General features: G+C 47.7%; 1 protein-coding gene across 4 annotated transcripts; it reads right to left on the bottom strand.

Moving 5' to 3' along the window:
- Positions 1–1285: 1285 nt before the first annotated feature.
- Positions 1286–17347, bottom strand: CBX7 (chromobox 7). Of its 4 annotated transcripts, none has more exons than XM_072328046.1 (6): positions 17148–17335; positions 15980–16023; positions 12021–12086; positions 11488–11554; positions 10584–10752; positions 1286–8605 (listed from the first exon to the last, which is right to left on the bottom strand). In XM_072328046.1, the coding sequence occupies exons 1-6, from the start codon at positions 17214–17216 to the stop codon at positions 8457–8459; spliced, it is 564 nt and encodes a 187-aa protein (XP_072184147.1). In that variant the 5' UTR covers positions 17217–17335; the 3' UTR covers positions 1286–8456. The 4 variants fall into 4 exon arrangements, with proteins under 4 accessions (XP_072184147.1, XP_072184137.1, XP_072184165.1 ...); XM_072328036.1 differs by having other exon boundaries at positions 1286–8602; positions 10584–10923; positions 17148–17328; XM_072328064.1 differs by having other exon boundaries at positions 7822–8605; positions 10584–10923; positions 17148–17347.
- Positions 17348–17995: the final 648 nt, after the last annotated feature.

Here is a 17995-nt window from a genome sequence, read left to right as displayed (position 1 = left end):
GGGCTTCGCTCGTTAAGCGTTCATTAACCGCCTAAGGCGTCAAGGTACTTAGCGCCCGTCCGAGAGCCGGGGCGTGAGCGTTCCCGAGCGGATGCTGCAGGGGTGTCAGTGTCAACGTGCGGTGAGAATTCCCAGCTGCGAGGCTGAAAGCTGCAAGATGTGCCTCCTCCTGCAGCAGCTGGAGCCCAAGCAATAGCCTGCACCACCCCTCCAGCCTAAGTGGTACCCGTGGTATCCCCACAGCTTTCCTACGAGTTCCAAAGGCAGGCCCAGGCTGCGGCAGCACCCTCGGATTTCCAGCATCCCTCCTTCCAGCAAGGCAGGAGCCAGGTGCCCTGCTTTCAGGCATCCCGCCAGGTTAGCCTGCATGGATGCGAGAGGCGGCATAGCAACAGATCCAGCTGAACCTTTAATCCAGCCAGCACACGCGTGTGGAAGGACAAGGCGCCGGGTGCAGAGTGCCAGCCAGCCGCTGCAGCATTGGCAGGGGTAGGAAGGAAATCTCTGGAGCAGGCTTTCCCGTAATGCTGCACTGCAGCTTCTTACTCCTTCACCTGACTCCCAAGCTGCTGCCAGCAAAACAAGCGGCTGGCTGCAGGCCCGCACCCATGCCAAGTGGTCAGGCCGGCTTAGAGCAGGCATGCTGGATGTGCTTTGGTAATGCGGGTGAGCCCTCAGCATGGCCCAAGCTGACTGGCACAACCGACTCACTGTAAGCTACCTGCAATGAAACCAGGCCGTACTCCACCTCGCCAACCAAGAGCTGCAGGGCTCTTGGAGAGCTCCCTGAAAGCCCCACAGGCCAACATACTCAAGGCCATCCCATCGGCAACGAGCGGCAGCCCAGGCTGTGCCGTCCCCAGGAGACCTGGGATGCAGGCGATGGCCACGCTCTCCCCCAGCCGCTGCTGGCAGACCTAATGAACCCAGAGCCATGGCCGTGCCGTGAGCAGCGCTCTCTCCTTCTCCAGTTCAGATCCACCAAAGACCAGCTGTCCCAGGTCAGCCCTGGATAGCTCTAACTTACCCACTGGTTAAAAATTACTTCAATTCACGGAGGTTAGGCTTTTATTAATGAGGAATGCCAGAAACCGCATTTTGAACGCTCCGTACTTCACAACCCTTTTTTCTTTACTGGTTGTTCTCACGCACACACGGGCCTTTCTCCATTCTTTTTCCAACCACACACTGCATGTTTATACTGACAGGAGCAACTGAGGAGAAATAATTCAGCCGTTAAATTAAAAGAAAAGGAGGTAAATAAGCAGCCGGGCAGACCATTAGGTAAATGTCAGTTTTCATATTTTAATATTTTCATAATTTCGTTTGCAACATTTACCACATAAATCATCTAAATAAATAGATGCTGTACAGTCTCTTATCCGTATCAGTACAAAAATAAAACCACACTTTGTGTCAAATTAGACTTGAGCCTGCCCTCCCTTTGCCATTACAACCTCCGCTTACAGCACACGCTCGCTCAGACAAGGCATTACACTCCGATTGGTTCACGTGGAATTGGTTTACGGCCTATTCCCCCCCCCCGCCCCCCAACCCCTCCCAAATACATTCAATTAGTCTGTACAAAAGCTAGAAGCTCGTTCTGTGCAAAAGGAAGCTTTTCTGTGTGCAAAGACTCTCATACTCTAGCGTGCTGACAGAAACAACAGCAACAGCTGAAGAGACAAGAACCAGGGACCCTCTTCTCCCAGTAGACCCCATCTTCTGCCCCCCAGCAGGAGGGAAGCAAATCGCGTTAGATGAGTCAGTGTGCAAAGAGTCCAAATGGTGTGTCTAAGCTGAGGGGAAGGTTGGAGCCGAAGACCCCAGGAGAGAACTAAGGTTCTTTTGACTGTAGAGCTTGCTAGGCAAGAAAGAAGAGCCTCTCATCCTAACCTGCTCAAAAGGCCCTTCAGATATGCAGAATAAAAGCTTTGTTTGGATGATGTTAGTTATTTGGTTGCTGTTATGTTGGAGATAAGGTGAGGAAACAGCCTCCAGAAAAATCCTGCATTTACTGAAGGCTGCTTCTGCCTCAGCCTTCCTTCCTCTCCACACCACCTGCAAGAGGACAGGTGCCTCCCCATTCCTCCCCCAGATTCATAAGGTGCAATTCTTCAGGCCAGATATAAAGATATCTCCAGAGCTAAGAAGAAGCAGGCAGAGTTCCAGACTAGGACCACTGCAACTGAACTTCCTCCTCTTCCTCCTTTATCCCTTTATCAGATAAAGGAGGTGGTGGGGAGGAAACCAGCACGCAGGTTAGGAACCCTGCGAGCCTCCCCCCTGCCTCGGTTAGCCCCCTCCACTCAGCTCGGCTCCCCTCAGCCATGGGAGGGAAGCGAAGAGCTGGGTGGGAGAGCTCTGGAAAAATAAGGGACAGCTAGCGACCTGAAATAGATCCATCTTACCAAATGCTTTTCAAATGCCACTTTCAGGCAGACGACAAGGAGTACTTTGCACTCCTAGTGCTTTGCATTTTCAAAGTGCTTCAAAACATGCTTCAGACTAAAAGCAAAAAAAAAAGAAGCTGCTTAACATCTTGACAGACTCGCAAAGAGCTTCTTTGTGCTGACACCACGTTTTCTGGTTAAAAATAAAGTAAAACCAAGTCTTTCCACTTCCTCTGAAATCCCCCTCCCAGTCACAACTGCTATCCCACTATCAAGATAAGCTGATAGAGGTTCTGAACACTCTTATAAGCTCTCTACTACAATACCCAATTGGTGGCCTCAGACATATTCAGGGTGTATTTCAGACTGGAACCCCTGAAGGGTTTGCAGGGTGTCCCACAGCAAAGTGAAACAATTCCAGCAGCAAAGCTTCTACCCACACCCTCTTGGTAGGCATCCTTCTTGGGCCTAACTGCCATTACAAACTCCCACTGAGCTCTGCTCATCACTGTTAGCTGGGGATCATCCTCGACCCACTCCCTGATAATTCATCGTACTTTATGAACTTAAGGGGGCAAGGGAAGAGGGCTGGAAGAGGAAAAACAAGGAAGTACCTGTTGCAGGAAAGTATTTGAGAAGTCTGAGTTTCATTCTAAGTAATTACTTCTCTCTTCAACAGTTCCATGGGCATTCCCAGCTGCTTGGCTGGAACATGGGTGCTTCAACACCCAGAAGGTTTATGCTGCCTCTGCAAAGACAGCTCCACTGCAGTCAGACTCACCGGGGCTCTTCATCATAACCTACTGTCTCAAGATCAAGTTTACTGTACCCTTGGGGACAACTATTTTGAAAACAGTGAAAGAGACATGCTCCTTTCACCTGTACATACTAATGCTGTATACTTCCATGTAGAAAGTACCTTACATAAGCTGCCAGCATACGCCTCCCTTGCTTTCCAAATGATAAAGGAGAGACACGAATGGAGCACTTCCTCTCCGCATGGCCTGCTCAGAGGGCCATCCACCCACCGACTGCTCTGAAGCACTGACACACCAGAGCTGATGCAAGGGATCACAGGCTTTGGAGCAGAAGGGACAGCATTAGAACAGTGGCTGAACGTGGCCTCATTTCATCCCCTACTTGCGTCTTCTCCTTCCCCACTGTATAATTTTCGCACTCTTCCTGGAGACTAAGGTAAATCCACAACCAAGGGAGAAGCATAAAGGGCCTGTAAGGAGCAAGCTGCTTTCATTTAGCTGCTATTAACTGACAGGTGGCAGTTAACACCCACCTCAATGAACAATTACAAAAAAATATTTAAAAAATATAATTAGGTTCATCATCTCAGAATTTCTTTTAAAATCATGATGATTTTGGCCCTTGAGTTTTATTACAAGCTCTTTCGTCTTTCATTGCGTCTCCTCTCTCAGTTGCTCGCCCAAAGGCCTGACCTTCGCAACATAGCAGGAACAAACTGGAGGCAGCTCCTTCCCTCTCTTCCTGCCCTTACTATTTTTTTCCTAGAAACTCCAGCAGCTCTCTTCTTCTCACACTGCAGGCAAGCAAGGGACGAGCTGAGGAGGAATAGATACCATTTAGCTTTAGGAAGAGTTGTTTACCCCGCTTTCCCTACCTTAGAAAACCTGAGAGGAGAAGAAGGGGTGGGGAAGCAATAGTAGACTCAGCTTTGCTCAAATGCATGGATGTGGCTAACAGCTCTCACTGCTGTCTTCCGCACCCCAGCCTCTGTTGTGGCTACCACTGAAGGTCTTACACGAGCTAAACCTGCCTATTTTTTGACCTGTGCAAGGCCTCCCCTCTCTATTCCAGAGAAACCATCAAACAACACTGACTGCAACAGAGCAGGAAACAGCACTGGGGCCACTGGCTCCCTGTGAGGCAAACAAACAATTTTATACATTCAGTCACAAAACACTAAGAGAACAATTCTGGATAGTTTCACAACACTAACAACAACAAAAAGAGCCATTCCTTTCTCAATAAGCTTCTTGCTGTACGAGGCTCTGACATAAGTAAGGGTCAGTTCACCAACAAATGTAAGCTTATTTTGGACAACAGAATGGCATCTGGGTGTTCTCATAATAATACCCTGGCTGTGCTTGAGAAAGAAAAAGAAAATAAAATAAATACCTTGGTCTGACTTCACAAGCAAAACGGCCCCCAAGCAAAAGGCAAGACAATAAAGGAGCATGCAGGAGCTACAAGGCTACTTAATGCCACTATTTACGTGTTAAAACTTGCCGTTCCAAGGCATCACTTACATATCTGAGCAACAACATCTACTTTGTAACCAGCCAGGAACAGAGGCAGTCCTTTCCAGTTGTTTTCAAACCACTGTTAACAATAAAGGTTTTCTCATCATCTCATGAAGCCCCTCAGTCCTGTCGCATCACACACAGTGAAGTTACTGTGAGAAGACTGATGAAAGATAAACTTCTGTCCCCCAAACACAGCTGGTCATTCTCACATTGGAACAGTTCTGAAGAACAACAACCGTTAAAATGAGTTCTTCCTTGAGAAGTTTGTTTCTTGTGCACAGTTCATTAAGTTCCACTGGCTGAAGTTTGTTTTCCTTGTTTACACCCATAGAGCCAAATGAGGTATGGGAGAGTTAGCCCATTTCTATTCTCAGCTTGTGCTTTGAATAGAGTTATTAAACTCTGCTTCAGCTGGATGCTATTCTGGCTCTCCTAATCAAATGGAATGCGTAACAAAGCTCTGAGCACAGCATCCAATTTTCATATGTTAGCTCTAGAAGTTCCAGCTCAATATCCAGATTTGGGATTGAACCTAAAGATAGACAGGATTTGGGAGAAAAGTGAACCCAGAGGAGCCCTACTACCCTTCAAAGTAAAAAAGCCCCATACACCTCCACACCCGCAGAAGTGGAATGAAGTTAAAGTCCCTGAAGACCAGCTCCACCAAGGAAGTCTACAGTGATATGTCACCAGACGCTATGGAAGAGTATTAGAAAGACCAAAAGGTAAATCCTTAATGGATTTTTAATGTTGAATTTGTGAATGAAAAATAAAAAAAAAAAAATCCCAAAAGCAGAAAACCAAACCAAACCACCCCACAGTAACTGCTTAGTTTCCTACTGCAAACTCCTCCTCACCCGTGCACATGCAACCTGCTGCACCTTAACCTGGTGGTTAACTCCTGACTGACCTGTACCTAAAGCAGCATGGGAGCCAGGTACCTTGTTCAACACTGCATGTGGTCAGGTGATTAGTCACCACAAAAAACATAAGCTAGCCTGATCCAAGCGTGACTATGAAGAGATGAAGCTGTGGGTGTATCCTCTTTGAAAGAGCACCACAGGTTTTTTGCAAACCTTTACTGTAAGAGAACGAAAAGATGTTTAAAGAGAAATGCCAAAACAAAACACTGAAAAGTCTCAGCTGGTGAGTGGAAGAAAAAGCAGAGGATGGAGAACTGGTTTTCTATGACAAGCTCCTTCCTGCCAAGGGATTGGTACTGCTTCCAGGGCCAGCTGATGACAGGAACCTTAATTAGTAGGAAGGATTTTGGTGTGCTTGTGCAACGTGATGAAGACAAAGGTGGCAGTAACTGCATTAAAGAAAACAGATCCCATAAATGCCATGAAGATTCAGCACGATGAGCTGGAGTTCAAGAATTTTCCCCAAACGAGCTAAAATATTGCGTTTCTATAACTGACTACCTGATCTACTGCAATCCTGGTGAGCAGACTCAGCCACACTAAATGCCCACAGGTCACAGTAAGAAGGAAGATGAACGTATTCTGCCTGTTTGGCAAATGTCAGGAAGAGGGGGATGTGTGTGTGTGTGTAGGGTGTGACAGTGAGTGACACCGTGCAACCTCACACACTGCAGAAGAAAGCAAACCTATTTATGTGATACAATTCCAGATTTGGAAGCCTTGCTCCAGACACCCACATCTTGGGCCTGTATGCTTACCTCATCAGTTTGCCCTTGCTAGCTGTTCTAAGCTTCTTTCCTGCTCACTCTTCCTTTCACTACATAATTATCCCCCCCTTCACTTCTCGCCCTCTCTGATTTCTCCATAATTAAACTTCCATGTCGCTTATCTGGGAGACAAAAGGTTAGTTCAGACATTCAGGATCTTCCCCATGGTCCTGAAAATGCCGTGACACAGTGGAAGACTGGCCTACTTGAACAGCTTTGAGATAGAAGGGGAAATCTTAAGTCTGCACTGACCTGTCACATCCTATCTGAGGTAAAACCTGCTTTTAATAAAAGCTTCAGGGGGCAGCCCAAGCATTTTGCAAAAAGCAGATGTTTGATGACCAGAAGTCCCAGAACTCCCAAACTCCGTAAGCCAGCAGGCAAAGCCTTTCAAAGGAACTGCTGCACACTGCCCAATTCCACAGATGCCTATACCTCCGAGCTCAGAAGGCTCATAGTTTCATCCAGAATAAATATAGCAGGAAATAAATGCTTTGTGTGCAGTGGAAAGAGGGAACAAAGAAGTTAAGGATGGCAATCATGACAGCCAGCGTAACCCTGCAGCTCTCTCTGGCAGTTCCCACCTCAGACTGTAGCTTACTTCTCTTGCTTTCCATAGGAAAATGTTTGTATTTAAAAATTTAAGTTACTTAAATAAAATTTGATTTCAAGAAAATGGAACAGAATACGCACGCGCAGGAACAAATGCTATGCTAAGCTACCAACTCAAAATACAGCATTTCTTCAAATACCTCAAAGCGTCACAGGCAGTCCAGCATGAGGCATTTTTAAGTGCAAGATCAGGCAGGGTCTATTGAAATGCAGACCACTTTCCTTGGCAAAGTTTTAAGCCTTCCAAGGGGAAGTTTCCACCAGTAAAGAAGTACAGGATCACAGATACTGTGAGGAGACTGGAGTCATGGAAGAATATTACTCAGACAGTACAATCCAAGCATTCTCCTTGCTAAGAATTATGATTCCCCAACCCCACCCCCTCCTACTCTAATGCATGACTTCTCCGCATGTTGTTTACCTTGGATCTCCCAATAGCATCCAAGAACAGAATTTACCACTAATCAAGGTCCATTTCTAGCTCAATTCTGTCCAATTTCTGTGTCCTGGGCCTGTGCCAGTATCTTGAATATCTTTGCAGTGCCAGGCAATGCTTCAGTTGTCTTACTGGCCCCTCCTTCCATGAAAGGAGAGTCAGATTTCAACCAACTACCATCACAGATTCAGGGCAGCATTTGTCATTAAGCCAGAATTTGGCAGAAGATAGGAACAACCCCACTTTTCATAACACATTTCTCACACAACACAGACGAGCCTGGAAATGTTGTTTAGCATAGACAGTTAGTTGAGGTATGCCTCAACTATGCTGGGTTTCTGGGCTTTTAACGAGGGCAAAATGAATTTAGTTAGCCAATTTACATTTCAGACACACGTTTTTGTCTTTCCTGTATGACCAACAATCAGAGAAACCTCTGCTGTCTACACGGACCTGCTGCGCTGCACAGCCTTACTTACCACAGACAGGCAAATACGGTTCTGAAGTCCTGACAGCAGGCCCCAAGTAAAACAGCACTGGAGAGAAAGTCTTAACAGGCTGTAGTTATCTACACAGGTAGGATCCATCGTCTCTCAGTGCTGCATGAAGAGAGGGAGGAGGAAGGTGGGAAGAGCAATGCACAGAGAAATGTCTTTATCCAAAGGATATCAATTGCAGAACAAGGCAGCAAGCTAGAGGCCTAGCTCTCTTTCCACCTCCACATACCCTCTCCCCACAAATGCAGCTGCTGCCACTTAGCAGCATAAAAGCCAAATGGTTCAGCTTGCTGCTTTGACATCTAGGAGGGGAGTCTTTGCCAGGGAAAGGGCTGTCAGTTTTTCAGATGGACAAAGCAATAACACCCCCCCCCCCCCCATGCTGCCTTTTTTTTTTTTTGCGTATCTGAAAGGGGAAAAAGGAGAAGAAAAAAAGGTCTCTGTAAACATTCTGAGACGTTTTGGATCTTTTTTCTTAAGGGGTAAAATAAGCCCTCCCTAGCCCCACTCTAAAAGCACTAGATTTGGGGAGCACTGAAAAATGAAGATTCAGAACTGCGCACTCCGGTCTCGGAAGAAGCCCTCAGCCACTTGTGCTTCTCTGAAAGTGACGGTAATGGAGTTTGCCGTGATGTCTGTCACTGTCACTTCGCTGGGGGGCACAGTGGGAATCCAAGGGAGATTGCCATCCACATCTGCTACAAAAGGAGAGGCAGACAGAGCACGTTAGTAAGAGGGAGTGAAGGTGGGAGAGAAAGAGAGAAAAGAGGAGGATGGAAACGGTGCCTCGTTTCTGACAAATGGTGGATGAAATCAGCCTGTATTCAGTCTGCACACAGAAGGCAAGAAAGAGCAAGGGCAAGCCCTCCATTCAGAGGCTAAGGAAAAACAGAGGATCACTGAAGGTTATAAAGGGAAAAGTAGATAGTTGTAAGGGTGTTCAGACACACACCAGCATTGGATCAGTCCACATGGAGATTGACAGCATGCAGTAACACCACCCAGCACCTCCAGCCATCCACACTTCCCCAGCGTCTCCTTCTCAACCCATGTTGTATCAGCTTTATCAGCTAAACACACTCACCCAAGAGCAAGCTGACCTTGCAAATGTCCTACCCCCTGAAAAGTCAAAAATCACAAGCTTTTAGATCCTCTAACAGGAGCCAAATGGATCCGAAGTTGAGGGTCTTCTTCATATTACATCCGTAATGCAGCCTGGCTACAAAATGTGATTATTACTTCACAGAGAGGCTGCTCTCAATTTCTCATGTTCTTCCTTCACTTCCCAATAGCTTCATGGGAAACCCAAATATTTCTGCCCTTTGGCACTGATAATTAACAGTCCGTCTCCCATCCAAAATCTCACCACCCCTAGGTCCCAGAGACAGCCACAAAAATAGGCAGAGAAAGGAAGTAAAACATACCATCCCTCTGCCACCACACCTGTACCATACCTTGTTATGTCAAGCTGGGCAAAGAATATGGGGAATGTACTCTTAAAAGGTTATTTATGGCTTCTTGTCACACTTGAGGTGTATAACCCTAAAACCACCTAGAATTCCACACATGCCATGCATCAAGGGAGAACAAAAGCCATTTTATGTATCTCCCAGTGCCATTCACCTTTCAGATCCCCAAATGCCTTAGAGGCCAGTTCTTCTAGTGAAAACAGCCCCACACATTTGCCTGTTGACAGTATGTGACTCTGGGTTCCTCTATACTTGCCCCACTGCTTCCTCCTTGGATTTCAGGTGCTGTTCTAGTCCCTGTCTGAAAGAAGAGGGGATAGTGCTGATTCCCTGGACACTGTGTTCTCCCCAAAATCCTGCCTAATCCAGCCTGGCTGGCTACTACTCCCAGCATGGAGCAACAGGATTCTCTTAACTACTACAAGCAGCACAAGCCCTTGTTTTCCACTCCTCAGGAAGCCTTACGCCTTCAGAAGCTCTAATAATGCAAGGATAGAGTTTCCCTGGTAACTCAGAGCAACGTACACATCCCACAGCCCTCCTGCACAAGAGGATGGCATCCCTCCCCAAAATGCCAAATGTGCCAGGCCATCTCCCATGCCTACACTCATGCTACCTACTCAGCAGGATCAGGCAGGAGTTACCATCCTCACTTATCTCTTTCACCCCCCTCTCACATAAGCTCTACAGCAATAGGCTTTAGAGAGGATGTGGGGTGTAGAGAGGAAAGGGAAGGAGGGGGCAGAAGGAATGTAATGTGGGTTCCTAAGGACATTCCTGTTTGCTCTTAGAGCAGCACCAGGAGAGGAGTGCCAATGTCAGAGCCTGCCCAAGACCAAGTAAGCTCCTTTAACACGAGCAACAGACAAAACACATGCGGGTGTGTGGGCAAAGGCAGAGGTCACTGTCACCTCTGCCAGAAGGAAATCAGAACACAGCATTAACTTCTAGTAACTTCTGCATGTTTTCTAACACTGGGAGTAGTGTTGCTGATTTAAGACTACAAAGAAGTGACAGCGCTCAAAAACTACAGTCATCCAACCAGGAAAGAAATCTGCAGAAATGAAAGCCACAATGTGAGCCAGCAAGAGATGCTCTGAGGATCTGACCTCAACCACAATCCCAGGACGAGGCGAGCAAGGAGGCAGCTTGTATAGCATCCTTCTCATGCCTCAGAACTTCTCAGTCAAGGGCTGGCTGGCCTTACCTTCTTTGCTGGTGTGCTGCACGGCCTCCCAGTCCTCAGGGCTTTGCTGGGCCTCCAGGTCTACCGCATCATTCAAGAAGAACTCATGCCTGCAGTTTCGGTTCTCCAGACTTGCCATGCGGGGGAACTTCTTCCTTGACAGTCGCAAGTACTTCTGGTTTTTCCGTTGCTTCCGGAGAGAGAATGGCAGGACTGTTCCCCCAGTCTTCTCTGAGAACTCTGCCTGCCCTGTCTTGGCCCCTGGCAGGCTACTGTCTCCTCCTCCAAACCTCCGTGCAAGAGAGAAACAGAGCTTTTCCTTTCCCTTGTGGGCACTCCTCAAGTCCATGCCATACAGACGCTGACAAGAATATCAACACAGCAAGGTTCAGAATGGGAATCTGACGATGCAGTCATCAGGGCTCTCACCTGGGGGCCAGGAATCTATTCTTACCTGAGCATCTAGGTGACCTAGGAGAAGCTGTGGCGCTCCTAAAACACTGTTTCTCTCATCTCTTCACCTGCAATCTAAGCTCTTCCTTACATAGTTTGGCTAGGATTGATTGCTCTGTGTGGCAACCATCAAAGCACGCTGGAAGTCCACTTCCATACAGCTACTACCTTTCACATGCTGGAAAGCCCAAGCCCAGTTTGAAATGAAAAGACCACGTCAACCAGGTAAGATCCTATTTCAGAGAGAAAGAGCTGTTTTTTGTGCTTTCGTGTCTTTTTTTTTTTTTTTTTGCTGTTTTGTTAGCTGTTCAGCTAACAGGTTAAAAGTACCTGCCTACCCACTGAGCTCAAGCATTTTACCTCCAAGTTTTGTCCATGCAACAGCGAACGGACAGCTTCCACCTTCCTGCGAGCAGAGTAGCAGCGCAGCACTAACTAATTAGAAATATACAAAAGAAGAGCAAGAAGCTACCTGCAGTAGGAGGCGCTTTGGTTTGGGACCTCTTTTTCTGTACCCTGAAGCACGGTCTCTCTCTTCCCTGTGAAGGACGAACACAAATGAGACAAAGTAATAAACACCACAGCACAAAGCCTAGCCAGGACTTCCACCTTTTGCAGCAGAGCTCCCTCATTTCCTCTGTTAAAAACCAACTGTGAATAGCATGGACTTGGAAAACATCCCAGAACTGCTTCTTGCAGGAGTGAAATTCTTGCAATACAGGAACTTCTCTGACTTAACTGATCAAGAACAGGCTAGGGAAACTTATCATCTCCCATCACAACAGTCCACCCCTGCACCCAATTAAAACCTGCGAACAATTGTTGTTTGGCTCAATGCTTGTGCCTGGCCACATTCTGCCTTATCGGCCTCAATCAAGGCCAGGTTACAGAGGTGGAGAAGGACTCACTGCTGTGCATCTCATCTATGATTGAAGTACGGACACCACAACAGAATAAGGACACAATTTCCCATGACCAGTGAAAGAAAAGAACACACACACTTACTTTTCTTCGTAAGCCACTACCAGGCGAGGGTCCAAGATATGATCTTCTGGCTCCCATGTGCTGTATCTGAAGAGAAACATAAGGAATATAAAGTAAACAAAGCTTTAATGAAACATTCCCTCTGCATGGCTGTTCCCAGTGTGCTGAGGCCCTGGATATCGTCTTCACAAGGCTCAGTAGGGCCTGCCACAACACTGCTAGAGCTCTGAGGAACCCTAGCCATTCCCCCCAAAACTTGCTGCCAGACATCACCTCCCATTCTGCCAAACAGGCAGAGCCAGGCACCAAGCAGCAATCTGTAAGAGAGTAGGGAAGGCAAGGCTTTCATCCCCAGGGCTCCCCTTGTGCTATTTGCAAAGCCTACACAGAGCCACAAACTAGTTTTAAGGCAATGCATAAACAGGTCACGTTTGCAGCACCCTCAGAAATCCAACAGATATATGTGAGAAAGAGATGAAATCTGATATAGCTTTCTGAAAAATAGGTCTCTCTTAATTTAGAGCACTCAAAGATTAAGTATGCTTTCTTCCCTGCATTATTAATTACCACTAATCATTGGAGCCAAAAGTATTTCTTTAAGAAGAGTTTAATTTTTCCCCACTGTTACCATTCAACTGAACCTGTTTAGATTTGGGCCCCGAGGCAAGTTGATGGCAACTATTCAACTACTGCTCCTCTTACTCAGCTCCCCCTGCAGGTTATTTCTGCCCAGCGTAGGTTGCACAGCAGGAACACCCACCTGCACTGTGGTTAGGGCTACTGAAACCGCTTAAAATGAGCCTGACACTCTGAAAGCAACCCATAAACAATGTCACTAGCTGCTCCCTCTTCCTCCACTGCCAGGCAGCTACAATGAAGCCAGCTGTTCAGGAAAGGGCTGAGACCACATAGCAGGCCACACCACAACCTGTTCCCAAGGGGCATGGCTGTGGTTCACACCAAGCAGAAGCAGCCAAAGATTCCCATGGTGAAAGGTTTCTGGAAGATAAAAGGGTCACAAGGTGGTCCTGACAGTAGGTTAAATCTAATGGCTCACAGTTGCCAAGAAAAGATGGGCAGCATATCTTTATTAGGTAAACTCTAAAGCAAGAAGGCAAGTCTGACACCCCAAATGCCTCAGAGCATTCAGTTTCCTTGTATATGACGTCCACTGTCTCAAAGCAGAGCTTTGAGTCTCCAACCCCTGGAGAGGGGGGCAGACAGGAGAAGTGCAAGTGGCAAACTCGTAGCAGTGCCTTTAAGCTCAGGGAAAACGTTTTAGGATGCTCACATTTCTGGATGCAGCACAGCCTGCGCATGGGAACATGTGGCACACGCGCATACGTACACAGGGAGGTGGTTTGCCTTTTCCTTTCATCTACTCATTAGCTAGAATAAAGGTACTGAAAGACAGGAGAGATCCTGGAGAACAGTTCTATAAATGAAGGTACAGGATTGTTTGTTTTTAATACAAAACTGAGAAGCAAAAATATGGAATTCAGATATTCCTAGTTTCAGTGCACATCTGAGGGGTAAGAACAGACATGTCTTCATAACCAATTGATCCCTCCCTCTCTCCTTTGCCCAAGTCTCCTGCAGCAACCTGTCTGTGAGCTGTCAAAGCCAAGATGCTGTTTGAACAGAAGAGGGTTTCCTCCCAGCTGCAGGGATTCTGGCACTCATTCTACAAATGGGGGGGGGGGGGGGGGGGGGGAAAGACAGCAGAGCACTTTTCATAGGCAGAAGAAAGAAAATTTGCTTTAAAATAATAATAATGATGATAGAAAAACCCATGGTGGGTGTTGCCTTTTTCTCTGCAGTTCAATTCCTGGATTCACCGCAGTGGCAAAACACTGCATATAAAAAAAAAAACCATGGTTCAGTTTGCCGCACACGCACACAGAGCTATATATACGAGCACACACAGCACAGGCTGCAGCAGAACTGCAGAGAGCAGGCACTCTGGAAAACATAGATCATATGATCCTCCTTCCCCCTCCTTCTACTCCTCCTCTTCCCCCTCCCCTCTTAACTCCAACACAAGTTGTAAACAAGCTTGTAGCTAGAATCAGGCTGTCGCTGCTTCATTCCCTGACTCCAGCAGTACAGTCAAGAAATCTGAGGTATGGGGGCATTAACACTTTTTGTGTGTGAAATATCAAATAAACGTTAAAACAGCAAACTGCAGTCTCCTACCCTTGCTTTTTTTCCATGAAGCATCCAGTGGGAATCACAAGATAACTTGAACAGAGATTATAAAGAGTGATGTGACAAGGTTGGGGAGAGGAATGAAGAGAAATACGATGTGGGACAAGAAAGCAGCAGATGTTGGAAGACAAGGATGCAAACAGCTAGTTGGGTGTTACGGGCCATCACAGGCATATTTATGCAAACCAAACCACTGTATGTACAGTTAAAAAATAAATCAGCGTTCTTTGGAGTGTGCGTGAAGAAGGTGTTCAGACTTCTCACAACATCAAAGTAAAGGTACCTTCATATTTTCTCTTGCTCTCTGGGATTAAGCTGTCCTTTTAATTCCCCAGAGTTCCTGGTTCCCCTACAGTTCCAAGGAACAGGGCAAGAAAAGGCAACAGCAAGACTATGGGCTGGTATGTGAAAAGAAATGTGATACCAGGCCTCACTCTACCTTCCCTTGCAATGTCATTTGCCAAGAAAGATATCACTGTGTTTGTCCCATTTCTCCTTTCCATAAGTATCAGTATTTTGGCCAAACAGGACAAACTACAAACATTCTCAAGCTCTGATAATGATTAAATTAGGTGTAGCTACTTAGGAGGGGCAAAGCGGCCCAAGAACTGATCCACATTGCAGCTGGTAGTCATTAAGAGCACCAGGTTACACTCCAACAGCAGGATTTGCAGTCAAGAAAAGTCATCCCAATTTGACCATCACCACCAGAGAGGGGAAGCTACTTATGCACGCCCTGTAAGTACAAGGATTAGGCACACAGAAACACATTCCGCCTTCTTAACGTGAGATACAATTTGTCAGGATCATATCCAAACACCCATCACGTTCACACCCAGCTTTTTGCAACTACAAGGATGAGCTAGCAAAAGTCCCCCTTTACTCAGCACCATCCAGGGCAACCAGACACACACTGCAGTCACACCCATACACACTGGGTACCTACACACAGTTACAAACAGAAAAGCAGACCTCTCTCCCCATGGGTAAGACCATGAGGCTGTTCTAGCAGGCTGCTAGCTGACACAGAAATGTTCTCCAGTTACCTAATCTTTTTAATCTCAAAGCATGTCACAGATTGTACAGACACAAAGCAATGACTCTTTTTCAGAGGCAGCTGCACTTTAATAAAGAAGCATCTGTAAACAGTGCACAGCAGCGATGCAAAAAATATAGACATATTTACATATATTTTTTCCCCTCTTGCGATACGACAACCAAAGCAAAGGCAGAAAAGGCACTAAGAACAACAGAAGGTTTCAGACAAGGAAATAAAGGCATTGCGGTAATTTCCAAGGGACAAAGATCACCTCCAGTTGGCTACAATCCATCTGAAATATTGCCCCTTTGCAGATGGGATACAGTAGGGTAACAAAGACAAGACCACCACTTTGTTTTCCGTTTTAAAAGACTGCATAGAGCTCTACAAATAAAGTGCAGTCCCCTTGGTGCTGACTCAGAAAAGCAAGCACCATTCCAAGCTCTGAAGAATGAGGCTTCCTCGTCAAACTGATATCAAACCGTAAAAGCTTTGTGACTAAAAAGCATCTCAATGGAATATTTCAGTAGTGGCAAAACCCAGTCAGAAGAGGTTGGCACACAGTCTACATCCTTCAGCTGCCAGCTGCCAGACTTTTGGTTTGTGGCTCTTTGTTTATAGTTGTCAGATTGAGGCACATGAGGTTACCCATGAATAACGAGATGCTCAGTTGCAGAGATACAGTGAAGACTATTAACCAATAGCTAAGAAAATGACAAGTAAAACAACTTACTTTGGGGGCCATCCTTTCCACTTCACCAGGTATTCTACTTTACCCTGGAGGGGAGAAAAAGGAAGAAGAAAACAGGTGAAGACTGCAAGCGAATACGGGCTACGGTAAGAGAAGCAACCAATCAACAGGACTGAGCAAAGAGCTCATTTCCCACCACTTCATTTTCAAAACAACACCACTTCCTCTTTCAACTATACTTGTGGTATCTCCTTCCCCGTGGGCACGGAGGGCTGTTTAAAAGGATGCAAACTCCCCCCCAGCTTGGGGCTATCGCTCTGTAGAATCATAGAGGCTGGAAGGGACCTCTGGAGATCATTATGTCCAACCCTGTTGCTAAAAGCAGGTTCCCTATGGTAGGTTGGATCAGGAAAGCATCAGGTGGAACCCTAAATGCCAGACTGCAGCCATCCCTGCACTTACAGGGAGCCCTACAAGAAGTCAGCATATATAAAAGCAAGAGGGAGATGCACGCCAGGAGCATGTGTCAGAGGAATCTGTTCAAGCAGATAAGATATATAAGACTGAGATCCTACGAAGCGTCACTTTGGCATATTCCCTTCCAGCTGCTGCTCTGTAGCACCGCTCCATCCATCTCAGTCACTCCACCTTTGAACCCGAACAAACAGCTCAAAACCAAACAACAAACGTGCAACAGTCGGAAACCACACGCAGAGGCCCAGAAGAACACGCACAACCAGCAAAGAAGTCTTTAATATTACACTACAGGACTAGTTAAACACTTCCCAGAGTACTGCAGGATGGAAGCGTTGCTTCTGCTGCTGGCTCAAAGTGACAGCACAGACAGCGCAGCCCCGCAGCCGGTGTTTTCCTACAGGGGGGCTCCCCAGCTTCCAGATGCTTGCACACACCGCCCTATAAGGCACTTCCCAACGACCAGAAGATCCGAATGCACAGGGTCAGCCCTCCCCCCCAGGGAGGGAGTTCCTCCAGTCAGGGAAACTGAGTCACCGAGCTGAGGCCGAGCCCCCCAAGCACCACAAGGTGACTCTCAGAGACCCCCCCGCCCCGGGGACACCCCCCGTTCCCCGCCCCATCCCAGAGCGGCCGCCGCCACCACGCCCCCCGCTCCCGTGTGAGGAGGGAGGGAGGAAGGGAGGCGGGCCAGGCCGGGCCGGGGGGGACCCCACTCGCCCACCACGCGGCCCACCTTCCGCACACGCTTCTTGCGGATGCTCTCCACCGCGAACACCTGCTCCCCGATAGCCGACAGCTCCATGGCCGGGGAGGACAGCAGGGCCAAAACCGGCGTTACCCGTCGGCAGCCGTTAGCCGTCGGCGGCCGTTGCCCGCCGCTCCCCCTCCCACGCCCCCTCCCCCCGCCCCGCTTTAGAACCTGCGCAACGTTTTCCTTCGGCGCGCGCGGGGGGGGCGGGGCCTCACGCTGGGCGGGAACCGCCGGAGGGGCCGCTCCCGCCTCCCGCCCCGGTCCCCGTCACGGCCGCCTCCGCGCTGCCCGCTCCCCTCAGTCGTTGACACGACAGCCCTCAATTGGGGTAACGGCGGCCGAATGCGGCCTGAAACGCTCTTTGAAACGCAGCCCAGAGCGTTTCTCTTGTGCGAATTATAGCAGAGCCGAACTGAGAAATGGGGGTCGGTGTGTTCTGCTTGATGGTTGGAGCGGGGTTTGGGGTCTGAGAGGAACCGTCACGATTCGGTGATCCTACTGACCATGTTGGGATAAAGTGGAAAAGAAATCCCGCCTTCGCTGCATGAAAACTCGTGGCTGAATGCTTTATGGATAACGGCTGCACTTGTAGGACACGGACATGCCTTCAACTGAAGCGTGACGTATGTATTTTCAACGTGAAAGAACGAATACTGAAGGCGTTCTCCAAAGGAAGTAACCTGCGTTATGAGCAGGGCTGTGCAGCAGGAATCCACGTGCTCGGTACCATCGGGCAGATTTCTATGGGATCGTTCCCTTCATCCTTCCCGCTTTGCCCATTCTCATGTGTGCTATAAGCACAGCTATATCACACCATGCACATGGGGTGG

Source organism: Excalfactoria chinensis, chromosome 1 (assembly GCF_039878825.1).
Source record: "Excalfactoria chinensis isolate bCotChi1 chromosome 1, bCotChi1.hap2, whole genome shotgun sequence".
Classification (NCBI taxonomy): Eukaryota; Metazoa; Chordata; class Aves; order Galliformes; family Phasianidae; genus Excalfactoria; species Excalfactoria chinensis.
Note: the sequence above shows the minus strand (reverse complement) of the source record. Positions and strands in the feature narration are given on the sequence as shown.